The 18341-nt window shown below is 38.4% G+C and overlaps 1 protein-coding gene across 8 annotated transcripts in view; it reads left to right on the forward strand.

The window, feature by feature from the left end:
- The window catches only part of OSBPL1A (oxysterol binding protein like 1A), a 231462-nt gene that overhangs the window by 47792 nt on the left and 165329 nt on the right, over positions 1–18341 (forward strand). For 7 of the 8 annotated variants that reach the window (XM_025886552.2, XM_073898394.1, XM_073898392.1 and 4 more), the window contains one exon: positions 17812–17923. In XM_025886552.2, coding sequence (XP_025742337.1) covers positions 17812–17923 — 112 coding nt within the window. Of the gene's footprint in view, positions 1–17809; positions 17924–18341 lie in introns of those variants that run through there. The other variant, XM_025886556.2, reaches the window with a different exon arrangement.

Consider the following 18341-nt stretch of genomic DNA (forward strand, 5'->3'; position numbering starts at 1 on the left):
AAGCGTCTGACTCTTGGTTTTGGCTCAGGTTGTGATCTCAGGGCCATGAAATCCAGCCCGGCATTGGGCTCTGCACTCAGTGTGGAGTCTGTTTGAGATTCTCTCTGTGAAACACCCCCCTCAAATAAATAAATCTTTAAAAAAAGTTTGTATTTCCATATACATTTTAGGATCATGTTAATTTCTACAGAAGCACCTACTGGCATTTTGATTGAGGTTGTGTTGTCTAGAATCTATAGATCCATTTGGGAAGAATGGCCACTTTAACAATATTGAGTCTTCCAATCCATGAATGTGAAATACCTGTCCCTTTATTTAGATCTTTAATTTCTCCCGGCAATGTTTTGAAGTTTTCAACTTCAACAGATCTTATACTCTTGTTAAATTTATTTCCAGGCATTGAATTCTTTTTGATAATATTTTGAATGGAGTTTTTCTTTTAATTTCCTTTTCTGATTTCTTGTTGCAACTATATAGAAAGACAAGTTGATCTTTTGTTGTTGATCTGTATCTTGTGTCCTTGTTGTTGATCTGAACAGGATACTGTGTCCTTGCTGAACTTGTTAGGTTTTTGTAAATTCCATAGGATTTTCTATACACTGGGTCGTAACATCTGAAATAAAGACAAATGTACTTCTTCCTTTCCAGTCTGGATGCTTTTCCCCTGCTCTTTATTTTACTAGATCCTAGTATACTGTTAAATAAATATGATGAGAGCAGAAATCCTTGTTTTTTGATCCTAGGGGAATAGTATCTAGTCTTTTTTTTTTTTTTAAAGACTTTTTTTTTTTATTATTTATTTGACAGACACAGCGAAAGAGGGGGAGGGAGAGGGAGAAGCAGGCTTCCCACAGAGCAGGGAGCCCGATGTGGGGTTCGATCCCAGGACCCTGGGATCATGACCTGAGCCAAAGGCAGACACTTAACGACTGAGCCACCCAGGCGCCCCAGTATCTAGTCTTTTACAGGTAAGTATGGTATTTGTGGGATTCTCTTAGATGCTCTTTATTAGGTTGAGGAAGTGTTACTATATTTCTAGTTGGTTGAAAGTTTTTATCATGAATGGACGTCAGACGCTATTCCTTTGTCTTTTGAGATGATCATGTGATTTTTTTCATTAATCTATTAATATATTACATTAATTGATTTGGGGATATTAAGCATTCCTGTGTAAATCCCATTAGATATTGGATAATAATTGTTATGTGTTGCTGGATTCTGTCTGATAATATTTTGTTAAGGATTTTTGGGTCTGTATTCATGAGAGCTACTGCTTTATAGTCTTGTTTCCTTGAGATTTGTTTATTTGACTTTGGTAACAGGGTGATCTTGGCCTTACAGAATGAGTTGGAAAGTGTTGTTTTCTCCTGTTTTCTGAAATAGTTTGTGAAGGATTGGTATTATTCTTTAAATATTTGATAGAATTCACCAGGTAAGCCATCTATGCTTGGGCTTTCTGTGTGGGAAGATTTTAAATTACTGAAACAACTTACTATATGTAGGTCTGTTCTGATTTTCTGTTTCTTTCTGAGTCTACTTTGGTTATTTTGTCTTTCTGGATATTTTTCCATTTCACCTAAGTTGTCTAATTTCTTGGCATAAAGTTATTGATATTCTCCTGTGATTTTTCACATCTATAGGGTTGGTAATGATAGCCCCTATTTCATTTGTTTTTGCTAATTTGTGTAATCTTTTTGTCTTGGTTAATTTGGTAAAGATTTATCAATTTTGTTGATCTTTAAGAACTGACATGATTTTATTGATATTCTTTATTTTTGTTTCATTAATTTCTGTTCAGTTCTTATGTGTCTCTTCTGCTTTTTAATTTTCTATTTTTTCCCTTAAAATGAAGGCTTAGCTTATTGATTTGAGTCCTTTGTTCTTTTCTAGTATAGGCATTTAAAGCTAGAGATTTTTTTTTTAAAGATTTTATTTATTTGACACAGAGAGACAGTGAGAGAGGGAACACAAGCAGGAGGAGTGGGAGAGGGAGAAGCAGGCTTATCGCTGAGCAGGGAGCCCGATGCAGGGCTTGATCCCAGGACTCTGGGATCATGAATTGAGCCAAAGGCAGACGCTTAACTGACTGAGCCACCCAGGTGCCCCTAAAGCTAGAAATTTTCATTTTAGCTGTATACACAATACATTTTTACATGTTGTGTGTTTGTTTCCATTTATTTTAAGATACTTCCTGACATTTTTGTGATTTCTTCTTTAACCCACAGGGAAGTCAGGGTTATTTAGAAGTATTTCTGCCACATATTTGGCAACAATTTTAAGTTTTTCCAAATTTCTTTCCATTGTTGATTTCTTATTTCTCTTATGATCAGATAACATTTATTTATTGAAGAATATGAAATTCTTTTAAAATTAGGTGGGTGCATGGGTAGTTCAGTCAGTTAAGTGTCTGACTCATGATTTCAGCTCAGGTCTCAATCAGGGTTGTGAGTTCAAGTGCCTTGTCATGGAGCCCACTTAAAAATAATAAAATTTATTAGGAATTAACTTGTGATACAGCATTTGCTATATCTAGGAGAATGTTCTTTGCTTGAAAAGAACGTATATTCTGTTTTGGGGGTGGAGCATTCTATAAATGTCCATTGGGTGACTTGAAAGGGTTGTCCAAATCGTATATACGTAACTGACTTTGTTTTAGCAAATATTGAGAGTGTGGTATTGAGATCTAGCTATAATTCTGGAATTGTGTAGTTTCAATTTTGTCAGTTTTTGCTTTATGAATCTTGGGACCTGTTAGGCCCATATCCATTTGTAATGGGGTTATATGGAATATATTACATAGTGTATATTTTCCTCATGCATTGACCTTTTTATCCTTACAAAATGTTTTTGCCTTCAGTAACATTTCTTGTCATAAAGTTTATTTTGTTTTATGATAATATAGCTAGTCTAACTGTCTTATGGTTACTGGTTGCATTATATATCTTTTCTACTTTTATTTTCAACATCTAGCTTTGAATATAAAGTATCTCTTGTGGACAGCATATAATTCAATTGTGTGAGGGATTTTTTTTTTTAGTACAGTTGACACAATGTTACACGAGTTTCAAGTGTACAACTCAGTGATTTGACAAGTTTATACCTTAGGCTATGTTCACAGCAAGTGTAGCTACCATCTGTCCCATTACATCCCTATTAGAATATCATGGACTGTATTCCTTATGTTCTTTATATTTCAGTGACTTACTCATTCCATAACTGGAGGCATGTATCTCCCTTTCCCCTTCACCCATTTTACCCACCTCCCAGCTCTGTTCCCCTCTGGTAATCATTAGTTCTCTGTATTTATAGTTCTGATTCTGCTTTTTGTTTGTTCATTTTTTATAGACTCCATTTATGAGTGGAGTCATAGCATATTTGTCTTTCTCAGTCTGACTTATTTCACTTAGCATAATACTCTCTAGGTCCATGTTGTCTCAAATGGCATGATTGCATCCTTTTTTATTGCTTTGTAATATTCCACGCACGCGAGTGCGTGTGTGTGTGTGTGTGTAACACATCTTCCTTATCCATTCGTCTACTGTGGGCTCTTAGGTTGCTTCCATGTCTTGACTATCGTAAAGAATGGTGCAGTAAACGTAAGGGTACATCTTTTCGAGTTAATGTTTTCATTTTCCCTGGGTAAATGCCCAATAGTGGAATTATTGGATCATCTGGTATTCCTATTTTTAATTTTTTTGAGTAACCTCCATAGTGTTTTCCACAGTGGCTGTACCAATTTACATTACTACCAACAGTGAGTGCATGGGGGTTCCTTTTTCTCCACATCCTCGCCAGCATTTGTTTCTTGTCTTTTTGATTTTAGCCATTCTGATGGGTGTGAAGTGATATCTCATTGTAGTTTTGATTTGCGTTTCCCTGATGATGATTGATGTTGAGCATCTTTTCGTGTGTCTGTTGGCCACCTGTTCAGTTGTGTTTTTATTTAGTCTCTCAGTTTCTGCCTTTTGATTTAGTGTTTTTAGTCTATTCACATTTAGTTAATAATTTTTGGTTTTTATCGTTGATTTTGTATTTGTTTTCTATATGTCTCAGGTTTTTTGTTTTGTTCCTCCTTTACTGCCGCCTTTTGTGTTACACAAATATTCTTTAGTGTAAAATTTTAATTCCTCTGGATATTAAACTTTTTAAGCATACTTATAATAGCAGTTTTGTACTCTTTATCTGCTACAGGTACAGGACCACTGTCAGTCCGTTTCTGTTATCTGCAGTTTTCTCATTATGGGTGTCTTGTTTTTTTGCATGTCTGACAAGTTTTTATTTAAAACTGGACATTTTTTATAATGCATTTAGCAACTCAGTTCTGACTTGTCCACTTTGTTTTGTTCTTTTTTTATTAATTTGTCTGGCCTTCATCTGTGAAATCTGGAATATGCCAGGCCTGCTGATAGCTCTCCTCTTTTTCTAAAAATTGTTTTAATGTTTTAGCATGGTTTCTGTTACAGACTGAATGTGTCCCCCTAAAATTCATATGTTGAAACCCTATCCCCCCAATATGATGGTATTAGGAATTGGGGGTGAGTGAGGGTTGGGAATAGCCTGCTGCTTCAAGGCTAAAGATGCCTGATGAGCTCTCCTGACATTCTAGTTCCATTGAATATGCCTCTCAATTTGTTGTTTGTCTTTACTGAACTTCCAGCACCATGAAATGATGAGTTTTGATTAGTTTTACACTCCTTTTTCAGGATAACAGTTCTCTATCTCTTCACACCACCCTAGACAAAAATTGCTTTAACCCCCTTTCCTGATTTTTTTCCAATTATTTGATCTGGAAATGAACTATGTATGATAGAAGGTTTATTTGATTACCGACCATAGTTTAATATCCCTAAAGATTATTTTAAAATCCTATACTAAGATTTATGTGCATTTATCTCAAGTCAATAAATTTATTATATTGTTTCACACTTTTTATTCTGAGATTTAACTAATTGTATAAATTACCATGAATGAACCTTGTAAGTATGTGCTTAATAAGCATGTTTGATTTAGTGCATTTTACACCATTACACCCTATCTGCTCATATGTTGATGCTTGTGAATCAGATATAGAATCTTGCTAAAGTTGAGAAACATGTACCTTTTACAGTAAAGAATAAAGGTAGTGGGTAAGTTGCTATACTTTATGGGTTTCAAAAATGAGCTGCAGATAGTTTAATTTGCCCGATCCGTACGCAAACTGCTTGCTCTTTACCTTCATAACCCTGCACTGCTCGTTTTTCTTCTGTGTAAGCAAGTTCTCTGGGTAGACCTGGACCATGGGGGATGAGATGGCATTCTTGAGAGTGCAGCTCAGATGCTGTCTCCATAAATTCTTTCCTCACTTGCTGCAGCTGGAAGAAAGCTATGCCTTTCCAGATTTCCTAGGCATATTACATCACTTTCTTCATCTTCTACTTGGTAGTTACTGTTGTGCATGTCTTACTACTAGATTGCATTAATCTTGCTTTCAAGGAATTAACACATTTCGGTTTTTGTATTTTTGACAAGTACAGCACATGTCATTCTGCCCGTATCTAAATACCTACATCAGATCAGCTCATTTTTCTGTACTTGGTTCTTCCCGTATTTGTCCATTTCTGATGGATTCTTGAACTTCAAACATGAGACTATGCTAAATTGGACCTTAGTTTGATTCAAGCATTAGCATATATATCATATTATCTCTTGCATTAGAAAACTTAGCTGAAGCTAAATGGGTACCTCACACAGGAAACTTTAAAAATTTATGTGCTTAATATTTAAACATGATTGAATTTTGCAGAAAGTTTTCTAATTGTGCTTATGAAAGGAATCCAATTATCTTGTTCTGATGTGATCCTTTACCATGAATATAATTTAAAATATGGTAGTGAGAGTCTGTGATTTAATAACTAGAATGAGTTGAAAAGGGGTTTGGTTTGTTATTAAAGCACTTTACGTTCTTGTCCTTTGGAATATATAAAATCCTCCCCAAATTTTGTGAAGGGCCTTTGGGCTTTTCTTGGTAATTAGTGACCCCTAGTGTTAGTTAGTAAAAATTAACATACCAAAATTTTTAGATGTGCTTAGCATTTGTTCTTCTAAGTTTTTACATCTTTAATGATCATTAAAGAATAAGGATACAATCGATACAGTAAATAATTAGATTGCGGTACTGACCCTTGTGTTGACTTACTATTTTCTAGCAGAACTGAGAATATACCTAAAATGAATTCTTCCTATGTTGTGTGCCTCAGAAATTATGTATTTGTCACCTGGCATATAGAAGTTACATATAATCCCGAGGTTTATATAAGTTTATCTATCTTGCTCCCTAAATTACCATCTCATGCTTATGTATTAAATGCCTACTCTGTATCAGGCACTGCTCAAATGACCTGATATGTATTGTTTCATTTAATAGAGAATGACAACCCTGAAATATAGGCATAAACATTGCCATCTCTCACAGTTTGGGCTTCCCAGGAAGCCAGCTGAGCTGGAGATGAGTGTGCAACAGATTAATTGGAGTGCTTTGGGATCATACTTGTGGGAGGGTGGGAGGCTAGCAGGAGTGGGCAGAGGCTGAAGTTGAGCTGTGATGCATTCTCAAGGGGGTACCTCAGCCAACTGGGAGGGAGCTCTGCAGGAGAGGTGACCCTTCAGAGCTGTCCCAGTTTGAGGTGAGAGAGCTCAACCCTGGTGATGGTCAGTCAGTGGGTACAGGCTGCCTGGGAAGGGACGTGAACTTGTTTGAAGCAGCCCTTTTCAGCTGAGGTGATCCCTGGAGTGACTAAAGGCAGTGGCTGCCTCCTGGGCACTCCCAGCATCTAGGGTACTAAGTCCTTTATTCCTCAGGGCGGGGCTGGACTGTGCAGCACAGCTTCGACCACAGCCCACCCTTTATTCTCACATTCACCTCTTTATAGGCTTCTGGGCACAGCCCCTTCAGGGTTTCAGTGGGCCTCTCCCCCTAGGAGAAACATAGAGGAGGAAGGATAGTGGGGCAGACTATAGCCCCTGTTGCTGTAGTTGACCTTTAGGCCACCACTGAATCCTCTTCTCCCTCCTCTACTGTCCATTCTAGATATACCCTCCCCTTGGCTAGCACATCTGGTCTTCATGACTTACCAGTGCTGTGACTCAGGCCCTCATCACTGGAGATCTGAGAAGGCCCTGCCCTTCCTAAGCTTGGGGTTTCCACACTTGCTCATTTATTGTCAAAACTGGATCAGGGAATACCAAGAGACACCTAAGTGTATCATTTGCATGCCAGATATACTCCATTTCCCCATTGTGTAGAGTCCTTTCTTCTGATGTTCAAGTTCAGTTACCTCTGCTAAAATGGTGACTCTTCTTGCCTCTCCTTTGATATAGGAGCTGAGTGTTCAGGCACCCTTACTCCTCTCCTGGCATATGGATCACAGCATTACCCTTAGGTGTGGATTCTGCTGCCCCAGAACCTGAAGAAGCCAGTCAGGCATTGTGCTTCCTTCTCTGGTTTGGGAAGTGCAAGATGGAATAGTTGTTCTTTACTTTGGAGACAATGTCCTGGCATTAGCCAGACCACTGAACCTTTAAAAAGTTACTAACATGACATAGTCCCAGAATTCTTCCTAAGATTTATTTTCTACTTCTTGGAGCATTATGTCTTACCAAGGCTTTCAACATTCTAGTCTCTTCTTACTCATCTGGTTTTATTAACATGATGTCATTGGTAAAGTCAACCAGTGTGATGGTCTGCAGGATGGCCAAATGGCTCTGAGGCAAAACTGTAAATGTATACTTTGTCTATGAGACTACAAACTGGTTTTGATCTTTTTTTCCTAATTGGGAAAGAGAGTCAGTTGCTGTGTCCCGTGTCCTTAGTTAGTATTAACTTGCTCTGGCAAAGATAGCATGTTTTGCAGAGTGACTATCATTGGGGCTATTTGAATTTATGAAAGTCCACTGTCATCCTCTACATTCTATCTGGTTTTTGTAGTGTTAGACTGGTGAATTAAATGGAAATATGATAGGGACCATCAACTCTACATTCTGAGGTTTTCTGTGTTTTTAAAGTAGGCTCCATGCCCAATGAGGAGCCCAGTGTGGGGCTTGAACTCACGACCCTGAAATTAAGGCCTGAGCTGAGATCACGAATCAGATACTTTACCTGACCGAGCCACCCAGGTGCCCCTGCGTTTTGAGGTTTTTAAAGATGGCACTGATTTCTGCCATTCCAACCCATGTGGAATATTAGTTTTGATTTATCTTGGCAATGGGGCGGGGGAGGGCAATTTTGGTCCTTTCATTTGGTCCTTACCCTATAGACCAAGGAAGCCATATGAAACTTTGCCAAGAACTAAGTGTGTCTATTCCAATTATGTATTCATGGCCTGATGCGGGGGTGACTACTGGATGTGATTGTGGACCCAGTGCATGTACTGTGAGCCAGATCTGGGCCAAGGTTTCATTTATTATCTCACCTTCCTGTATGTCCCCTTTCTTTCTTTTTTTTTTTTTTTAAAGATTTTATTTATTTATTTGAGAGAGAGAGAATGAGAGATAGAGAGCACGAGAGGGAAGAGGGTCAGAGGGAGAAGCAGACTCCCTGCCGAGCAGGGAGCCCGATATGGGACTCGATCCCGGGACTCCAGGATCATGACCTGAGCCGAAGGCAGTCGCTTAACCAACCGAGCCACCAAGGCGCCCCTGTATGTCCCCTTTCTAAGTGAGGAGGCAGATGACACTTTGGGGTCTCCTGGCATCAGTGTCAACTTGAACCTTATATTTAACAATTTCTGAAATGTTCAGATATTCCTTTTTCCCCAGTGTAGTTACTTGAGTAAATTGTCATTAGTCCCTTTGGGAATAGTCTAGGAAATTCGTGGCTGTGTACATTTGGTTTGGTGTTGCAAAATCTCCTTCCAGAATCTGGTCTCTCCTTTAATAGTTTTCAGTCCAAAATTGATTCAGTTCCAAAAACTGGACCAAGTGTCATGACTTCTTCAGCGACTGTCTTCAGCTTCTGACCATTATTGACTTTTTTGATGGTATGAATTGTTTTTACTTGGTTAGTCCTAGCAGCATACACAAGGCAGTGGCCCCCTATAGATGTCAAAAAGCCAGAAATGCCACTGCAGAGAGTAGAAGGTTTTAAATAGCTTGCCAGATTGGACATAGTACATAAGATCATACCGGATGATTTTGTGCCTGGAAGGCCTTAGAGGATACGTCATTTACCAAAGCGGGAAGAAATGACTGGTGGAAAAGGCACCCACGATCATCAAGAACCTTATTGAAGATTATCCTCTGAAGTCTAGGGCTGCCATTGGGAAATGACACTGGTTTCATCGATGGTTCACCAATGGCCGTGGGATATGCAGTGCGTCATAGGACCTTGAAACATCAGAGGCCTGGAGGTGTAGCACCTAAACAGAAGCCAGGTGGATGCAATTACAGTACTGAGCAGTGAGTTCAGAGGGGCAAGGTCAGGAGGACTGGCCTGCAGACAGTTATGGAAATGGCTAACAACATGGCATTCCTGAGGGCAAATTATATGGGTATATGGTGGCAGATACTACTTTTGTCTTTTTTTTTTTTCTTTTTTACTCGTTTTTGCTGGATTGAGAAGCTGCCACATCATACAAATTCTTCAGTAGCTTAATACACATTTGTTAGGCTGACATCATCCCACAGCCACTGGGTGCTTAGTTCTGTTTCTTTTTTCTGTTCCATTCCTCTCCCTCTCTCCACTTTTTCCTCTTAGGTCAGTAGCGATTAGCCAAATACTGTCTTCAGGTTTACTGATCTTTCCTGACCAGTGTACTGATGTCTACTGATACCATTGAAGGCATTCCTTATTTCTGTTACTGTGAATTTTATTTCTAGCATTTTCCTTTATGTGTAGTCTGCCTTTTCCACTAGACCTTTTAATGTAATCATAGTTATTTTAAGTTCTCTATCTGATCATTTCAACATCTTGGTCATTTCTGTGTCATTCTGTTGATCACTTTGTCTCTTGACAGTGTCTCTTGACATTTTTCTGTTTTTTTGTGTGGTAACTTTTTGTGGGATGTTAAACTGTGTGTAAGCTAGTAGAGACAAAGGTAAGTAGTGTTGGGCCTAGAAATGGGCATACCTCTTAGTGTGGGAAGTTGAATCAGTCTAGTCTAGGGTAGATCTGAGCTTGGGTTTTGTTGCCATGGTTACCTTCAGTGCACCACTGGCTTCAAATTTCTGTTTCCAAATTCAGTATTGGCTCTGCATAAGTTGCAGGCTGATTTTTTTCTGGAGGATTTTTTTTTTTTTTGTATGTTCCTGCTTCACCCCATGTTTTTGGTCTTCCTGGTGTGCCTTGTGCTTCAGAGAGCATTTCTCTTTCATGCTGTTGCTTCTCCACCATTAATGGACTACTCTTGCTTGTTCTCAGTACTTGCTAGTCTTGGGGTGAGAGGAGGAGACAGAGTGAGTTGCGTTGTCCTGGTCCAGCCTACATCTTAGGCCTTGTGTCCCTGCTTAAGGGACAGGGGCTTCTTAGATGGTTCTTCATCAGTGATCCTGCTCCTCCAGTAACAGTAGACCTTTCATGGCATGGATCCTTGATTGTTTCCTGTCCCTCCTTGGTTGAAAGGATCTTCAGTGTGCCTTGAGGATGAAAGATTTGCTGCCCTTCTCACAGCAGTGTTATTCTTTAAGGAATAACATAAGGCAGAAAGGCTTGCTTGGGGGCTTTATGCCTTTTCTGCAGCAGGAGCAGCTCCCTCCTTTGGGCCTACACCACTGAGGGTAAGGCTTTCTCTGGTCAACTGCCTGAACCTCAATCCCCCCCCCCTTTTTTTTTTTAAAGCACCAGGAGGAGTCTGCAGGTGGGTAAGAGTTTCCCTTATGCCTGTGGTTCACAGAGGTTCTGTGTTCTCATGCTAGTGTTTCAGCCTGTAGCACTTCATTAAGAATTTCAGTTGAATTCTTTTATCTGCTTGTTTGGCAATCCCTGTCTTACTGCCATCTCTACCATAGTTGAGCCAGTGCTTATTTTGGGGCAGTTTCCTTAGATTTTACTGTAGGCATATCTCAAAGATACTGTTGGTTTGTTTCCAGGCAACTTCAATAAAACAAATATCACAACAAAGTCAGTCACATGAACTTTTTGGTATCCTAATGCATGTAAAATTTACATTTACACTGTAGTCTATTAAATGTGCAATAGCATTACGTCTAACAAAACAATCTTTATACTTTAAAAATACCGTATTGCTAAAAAATGCTAACCATCATCTGAGCTTTTAGTGAGTCATAATCTTTTTTGCTAGTGGGGTTCTAACCTCCATGTTGATGGTGATTGCTGAAGGTTGGGATGGCTGTGGCTATTTTCTTAAAATAGAACAAAATGAATTTTCCCACATGGATGAACTCTTACTTTCATGAACCATTTCTCTCTAGCATGTGATGCTGTTTGGTAGCATTTTACCCACAGTAGAATTTCTTTAAAAATTAGAGTCAATCCTCTCAAACCCTGCCCTTATCAACTAATTTTAATATTCTAGACCTTTTGTTATTTCAACAATCTTTACAGCATCTTCCCCAGGAGTAGATCCCATCTCAAGAAACCATTCTCTTCGCTCATCCATAAGAAGAAACTCTTCATCTGTGAAAATTCTATCATGAGCTTGAAGCAATTCAGTCACATCTTCAGACTCCACTTCTAATGCTGGTTCTCTTGCTGTTTCCACCGCATCTGCAGGGACTTCCTCCACTGAAGTCTGGAACCCCTCAGAGTCATGCGTGAGGGCTGGAACCACCTTCTTCCAAACTCATATTTTTTTTTTTAAAGATTTTATTTATTTGACAGAGACATAGCGAGAGAGGGAACACAAGCAGGGGGAGTGGGAGAGGGGGAAGCAGCCTCCCCGCCGAGCAGGGAGCCTGATGTGGGGCTCGATCCCAGGACCCTGGGACCATGACCTGAGCCGAAGGCAGACGCCCAACAACTGAGCCACCCAGGTGCCCCTCCAAACTCATATTACCGTTAATAGTATTTTGGCTGCTTCTTTTGAATCGCAAATGTTCTTAATGTCATCTACAATGGTGAACCCTTTTCAGAAGGTTTTCAATTTACTCTGCTCAGATCAAAGGAATCACTGTGACAGCTATGGCCTTATGAAATGTATATTTTGAGTCCTAAGACGTGAGAGTTGAAATTACTTCTTGATCCATGGGCTGAATAGATGTTGTGTTATCAGGCATGAAAACAACCTCAACTTCATTGTACATCCTCCTCAAAGCTCTTGGGTAATAACCAGGTGCGTTGTCAATGAGCAATAATATTTTGAAAGGAATCTTTTTCTGAGCAGTGTGTCTCAAATATTTAAGCTCAGTGGTCTTAAAATATTTAGTCAACCATTTATAAACAGACACAGTGTCATCTAGGCTTTGCTGTTCCATTTCTAGAACACAGGCAGAGCAGATTTAGCATAATTCTTCAGGGCCCGAAGATTGTCAGAATGGTAAATGAACATTGGCTTCACTTAAAGTCACCAGCTGCAGTAGTCCCTAACAGAGGCAGCCTGTCTTTTGAAGCTTTGAAGCCAGGCATTGACTTCTTTCTAGCTGTGAAAGTCTAGCTAAGGCTATTTCATCTAGATTAGAAATCAGTTGTTTAGTGTAACCACCCTCATTAATGATCTTAGCTAGAGCTTCTGGATCACTGGCTGCAGCTTCTCCATCCGCACTTGCTGCTTCACCTTGCGCTTTGTTGTCATGGAGGCGGCTTCTTTCCTTAAACCTCTGCTAGCATCAGAATTTGCTCCTGCAGCTTCCTCACCTCTCTCAGCCTTCACAGAATTGAAGAGCGTCTGGATTAGGCTTTGGCTTAAGGGAATTAAGGCTTTGGTTTGGTCTTCTATCCAAACCATTCAAACTTTCTCCATCTTAGCAATAAGGCTGTTTCACTTTCTTATCACTCTATTCATTGGAGTAACACTTAATTTCCTTCAAGAACTTTTCCTTGTTCTCACAACTTGGCTGTGTGGCCCGAGAGCCTAGCTTTCAGCCTGTCTCAGCTGTGGACATGCCTTCCTCACTAAATTTAATCATTTCTGACTTTTGATTTAAAGCGAGAGATGTGTGACTCTTCCTTTCACTTGAATGATCATCTAGAGGTCATTGTAGAGTTACTAATTGGCCAAAATTCAATATTGTGTCTCAGGGACTAGGGAGGCCCCAGGAGACAAAGATGGGGAACGGCTGGTCACTGGAGCAGTCAGAGCACACCCAACATTTATTGATAAGTTTGCTTTCTTCTGTGGGCATGGTTCACGGTGGCCCAAAACTGATCAAATATAATAATAATGAAAAGGTTTGATATAAAGTGAGAATTAGCAAAATGTAGCACAGAAATTTAAAGTAAGCTAGTGCTGTTGGAAAAATGGTTCTGATGGACTTGTTGGATGCAGGATTGCCATGAACTTTCAACTTGTGTTAAACAAGAAAAAACAAGATCTGCAAAGTCCAATAAAATATGATATGCCTGTAGTTGGTTGCTATGCCATCAGTTCTCTGGGTTCAGACAAAGTAATCGTTTTGTAGATTATCTGTTTTTTCCTCTTTTTTTTAAACTAGAAGGGGATATGCACTTTCCAGCTTTCTAAATCCCACGTGGAATTTGCAAGTCCCAGTTAATTTATGAAACAGGCTTTTCTTGTGGCAATTTCAGAGACTGGTACCTAAGTGTTCAGTTACGTTGATCATGTGTCTCTGCCTTACATGTAGCAGTTAATGTTTAGCACATCTTAGCAATCTTTAAGGGGCGACTGGGTGGCTCAGTTGGTTGAGCATCCAAATCTTGGTTTTGACTCAGGTCATGATCTCATCGGTGGTGGGATTGAACCCCACTCAGCGTGGCTCAGCATGGAGTCTGCTTGAAATTCTCTGTCCCTCCCCCTTGTGCTCACGTGCTCGTGCTCTCAAATCTTTTTTAAAGGAAAAAAAAAATCTTTAAGAGTTTGTGAGTTGCTTCTTTAAAAAAAAAATCTGCACGTGGCTGTGCATGTGCATTTCTATTCAGTTTTATCTTTTTGGAATTCCAGGTGACCAGTTAAAAGACCTTTATCACTGATTCTCTAATTCTTTTATCTTTTTTTCCACCTATATTCCCTCTTAGGTATCTCAACCTGACCCCCCATTTTTTGAAAGATACCTTCAAATTCATCTTCCAGTCTTTCTATTGAATATTTAATTTGCTGTTAATTTTTAAGACTCCTTTATTTTTCTGAATATCCCTTTTTTGAAGCCTTCATTTCTCGTTTACAAGGAAATATCTCCTTTTTTGAGGCTATTTTAGTTCTTTATAAGGTTTTCTTCATTTTTGTCTCGTTTTTTTTTTTTTCCTTCTGTCTGATCTTTGTCCTTTGTGCTGATCAGATCTCAAATCTGGTTGTAATTGGCTATCAATTCATGTTTAAGAGTGACATTTCTCAAAGCTTGTAGAGGTTCAGTAAGCAGGAGTAGGACTTGCTGACTGGTGGGCTTCATTGTACAGTGAACTTTGTTGAATTTTTGGTGGTTTTGTACCTTTTTTGTGATGTTTTCATATAAGTGTATATAACACATATTGACCTCTGTGCCTCAGATTTCCCATCTTTAAAAAGAGGTATTATAATAGACCTACCATATAGGATTTTTGTGAAAATTTAAATGAGTTAATAAAAGTAAAACTTTTAGAACAGTGGTACATAGTAAATGTTAATTATCGAGTAGTAGTATGTCTTTCATTTGTTTAGAAATAATTGTTTTTTAAAATATAAATCTAGCCTTAAATTTGCTCTAAGTTTATTATGATCTTAGGAAATCATGCATCATTTTTCAGAGGAAATTCTGTTGATATTTTTCAGTAAAAATTTGGATTTTGTGAGCACCTGGGTGGTTCAGTCGGGTAGGGCGTTTGCCTTCAGCTCAGGTCATGGTCCCAGGGCCTTTAGATCGAGCCCTGCGTTGGGTTCCCTGCTTAGCAGGGACATAAACGAAAAGATGTGTACTTTAGATGGGCAAATTGTATAGCGTATGAAATCTCAAAGTTGCTTAAAAAATGATTAGGGTTGGGATGCCTGGGTGGCTCAGTCGTTAAGTGTCTGCCTTCGGCTCAGGTCATGATCCCAGAGTCTGGAGATCAAGCCCCACATCGGGCTCCCTGCTCAGCCAGGAAGCCTGCTTCTCCCTCTCCCACTCCCCCTGCTTGTGTTCCCCTCTCGCTGTGTCTCTCTCTCTCAAATAAATAAATAAAATCTTTAAAAAGATTAGGGTTATTCAAGTCTGGTACCACATGGCACATTTAAGTTAAGGAATGTTATTTCTCAACCTATTTAATACCTCATCTAACAGATGAAACACTTGGAAAATGTCCATACCCAGATTATGTCTTTAGGCCATTACCACAGTTTTGATTACCGTAGCTTGGAGGTAAGTTTTGAAATCAGGCAGTGTGATATCTACAACTTATTTTTTTTTTCTCCTAATACTGTTTGGCTCTTTAGGGTCCCTTGAGAGTCCATATGAATTGTAGGATGGGATTTCTATTTCTGGAAAAAGTATCATGGGGATTTAATAGGTATTGCAGTAAATCTATAGATTGTTTTGGGTGGTGGTCACATCTTAATATTAAGTCTTAAGTCTTACTGTCTGAGCGCTAGATGTCTTCCCACTTATGCCATTTTTAATTTCCTTCAGCCGTGTTTTATAGTTTTAGTGTACAAGTCTTTTGCCTCCATTGTTTACTGCTAAGCATTTTATTTCTTTTGATGCCATTGTAAATGGAATTGTTTTAGTTTTGTTTTCTGATTGTTCATTTTATCTTTGCCTAATTTTAAATTGGGCTATCTCTTTGAGTTGTAAAAGTTCTTTATTCTGGATACAGGTCCCTTATCTGATACATGATTTGTAAATATTTTCTATCATTCTGTGTGTTGTTTTACTTTACTAGTATGAAAACATTTCTCCCAAAAATGCTACCCTAAAGATGATAGCAAACACTAAGGTTTTATTAGAATTCACTTTATTAAAATATTAACCGTTTTTCTATTCTTAAATGTGGTAATATATTTTATAGAATAACATTCAGCTGTAAGAAGTATATAGACTGTTACATAGATACTATATAATATGCTGGAAAATACATGATATATTAGGTAAAAGGTATAACAAAAGCAACTGTCATATGAATAAAATTATGTTTAAAGAAAGCTTCAGGGGTGCCTGGGTGGTTCATTCTTAGTTAAGTGTCTGACTCTTGGTTTAGGCTTGTGGTAATCTCATGGGTTGTGAGATTGAGCCCTGCCCTGCAGCGGGCTCCACACTGAGCAGGGTGTCAGCTTGAAGATTCTCTCCCTCTGCCCCTCCCCCCACTTGTGCTTTCTCTAAAATGAATACATATTAAAAAGTCTCAAACTTATGCATAGGAAAGTAATTAGAAAGAAATACACCAAAATGTTTATGGTAGTCATATAATGACTAGGACAATGAGTATTTTGTTTTCTACTTTCTGTATTTTTTAGATTGTATTTAGGCATTTCTTAGTACAAAAACATTTTTGGAAAGAACATAGGAAATTTTTTGACCCAAAGTAAATATGTAACTCATGGGGGAAACGTAACATGCAATGACACAGGATGTCACTTCCTATGTATCTGTGCAGAGTCAATATGACAGAATAGCACTGTGTTTCATTCATCTTGCCCTCGTGTAGAACGAAAGCAGACGTGTTACCACCGTCCCGTCCCTGAGTGCTATACATTCCAGTAACATTAAACATCAAATCTCTAATAATCTCCTGAAAATCTGCATTCTTCTGCATTTCTACTGCCCTGTTAAGTTGTATCAATGAACTGCACACCAGTGATACTGGACTTACATACATTACCAATTAGCTTGAAATTTCTAAAAGCATTTAACTGCTTAGAGTAAATATGAATGATACAGTTTCTTGAATATTTACTTGAAATCGTTTGCTTCATTATAAACCATTCTTTTGGTGGTATATCCTGTCAGTCTATATCACATCAGAAGATGTTCTATATCTTAAATCAGATATTGAAAAAAAATAATTTCCCTAACAGACCTAGGTTTTTTTAAATAGGCATCGTAGGAATAATGTTAAATGTATTATCAGCTATAATTTTAATAATGGCTTTATTAACTTATACATTTAGTTTAACTACATGAACCAATTTGGTAAAACAGATGATTTACTTAAAAAATCAATTATAGAAGTTGTTTCTGTTAACTGTGGGTTGGCAGTTGTTTAGGCAATCATCAGTTATTACAGTTAGTTGAATTGTAGTACAGTCGACCCTTGAACGACACGGGTGAGGGGCACTGAGCCCCACACAGTTGAAAATTTACATGTAACTTTGGCTCCCCCAAAACTTAACTACTAATAGCCTACTGTTGACTGGAAGCCTTACCAATAACATAAACAGTTAATCAACACGTATTTTGTATGTTACATGTATTATATACTCTATCCTTACAATAAAGGAAGGTAGAGAAAGGACAGTGTACTAAGAAAATCGTAAGAGGAAATACACTTACAGTACTGTGTTGTATTTATTTAGAAAATCTGCGTATAAGTGGACCTACAGTGTTCAAACCTGTGTTGTACAAGGGTGGGCTATATTGAGTTTACTGTAGTTCCTTACTGTATTCACCTACTGTACACATAACTGATGTGCTTAAATCAGATTCCTGTGGTACTTGTCTCTATTATAGAAGCTTGATAGTAATTAGTAATTTGGAAAAGGGCTATAATGCAATAAAGTCTTAGTTTAATAGCTAAAAACAGTTTCTCTGCTTTTTTAGGAGTTGGTAATGCTTCTTTTAGAATATAATGCAGATGCTACTGTTGTTAATGGGAGTGGACAGACAGCAAAAGAAGTCACTTATGACAAAGAAATCAGAAACATGCTTGAAGGTAAATATTATGGATCTTAACATAAATATTATTTACTTTAATGATAGGCAATGTCCAGAATATAAGTAGAAATAGGTTCTGGGATGCCAAAATAGACTAAATTGAACTTATACTCTAAAGATAATATGATCTTGGAGTCCTTGATTAGACACAAAATTGTTTTGAGTTTCCTCACAGCTTTAAAACTTAAACAGGTTTTTAAAACTTGTCATAATGTTGTATGATCAAATCTTCAACAAAATTAGAAGTAGAAAATGAGACATGAGAAGAAGTATGGCTAGTGGGCTGCAGAAGCATCCTGATGAAGTGCGGGACAGAGAAGCTGTGAGAGGTACAGCTTTTGGGAGCTGTTTGATGTTGGGGAAGACCATTCTGGCCAGTTCCGTTATCCTGATGACTGCATTGAAGTACAACGGCC

This window comes from Callorhinus ursinus, unplaced genomic scaffold (genome assembly GCF_003265705.2).
Source record: "Callorhinus ursinus isolate GAN/ISIS: 27379988/994484 unplaced genomic scaffold, GSC_fseal_2.0 scaffold11, whole genome shotgun sequence".
NCBI classification, from domain to species: domain Eukaryota; kingdom Metazoa; phylum Chordata; class Mammalia; order Carnivora; family Otariidae; genus Callorhinus; species Callorhinus ursinus.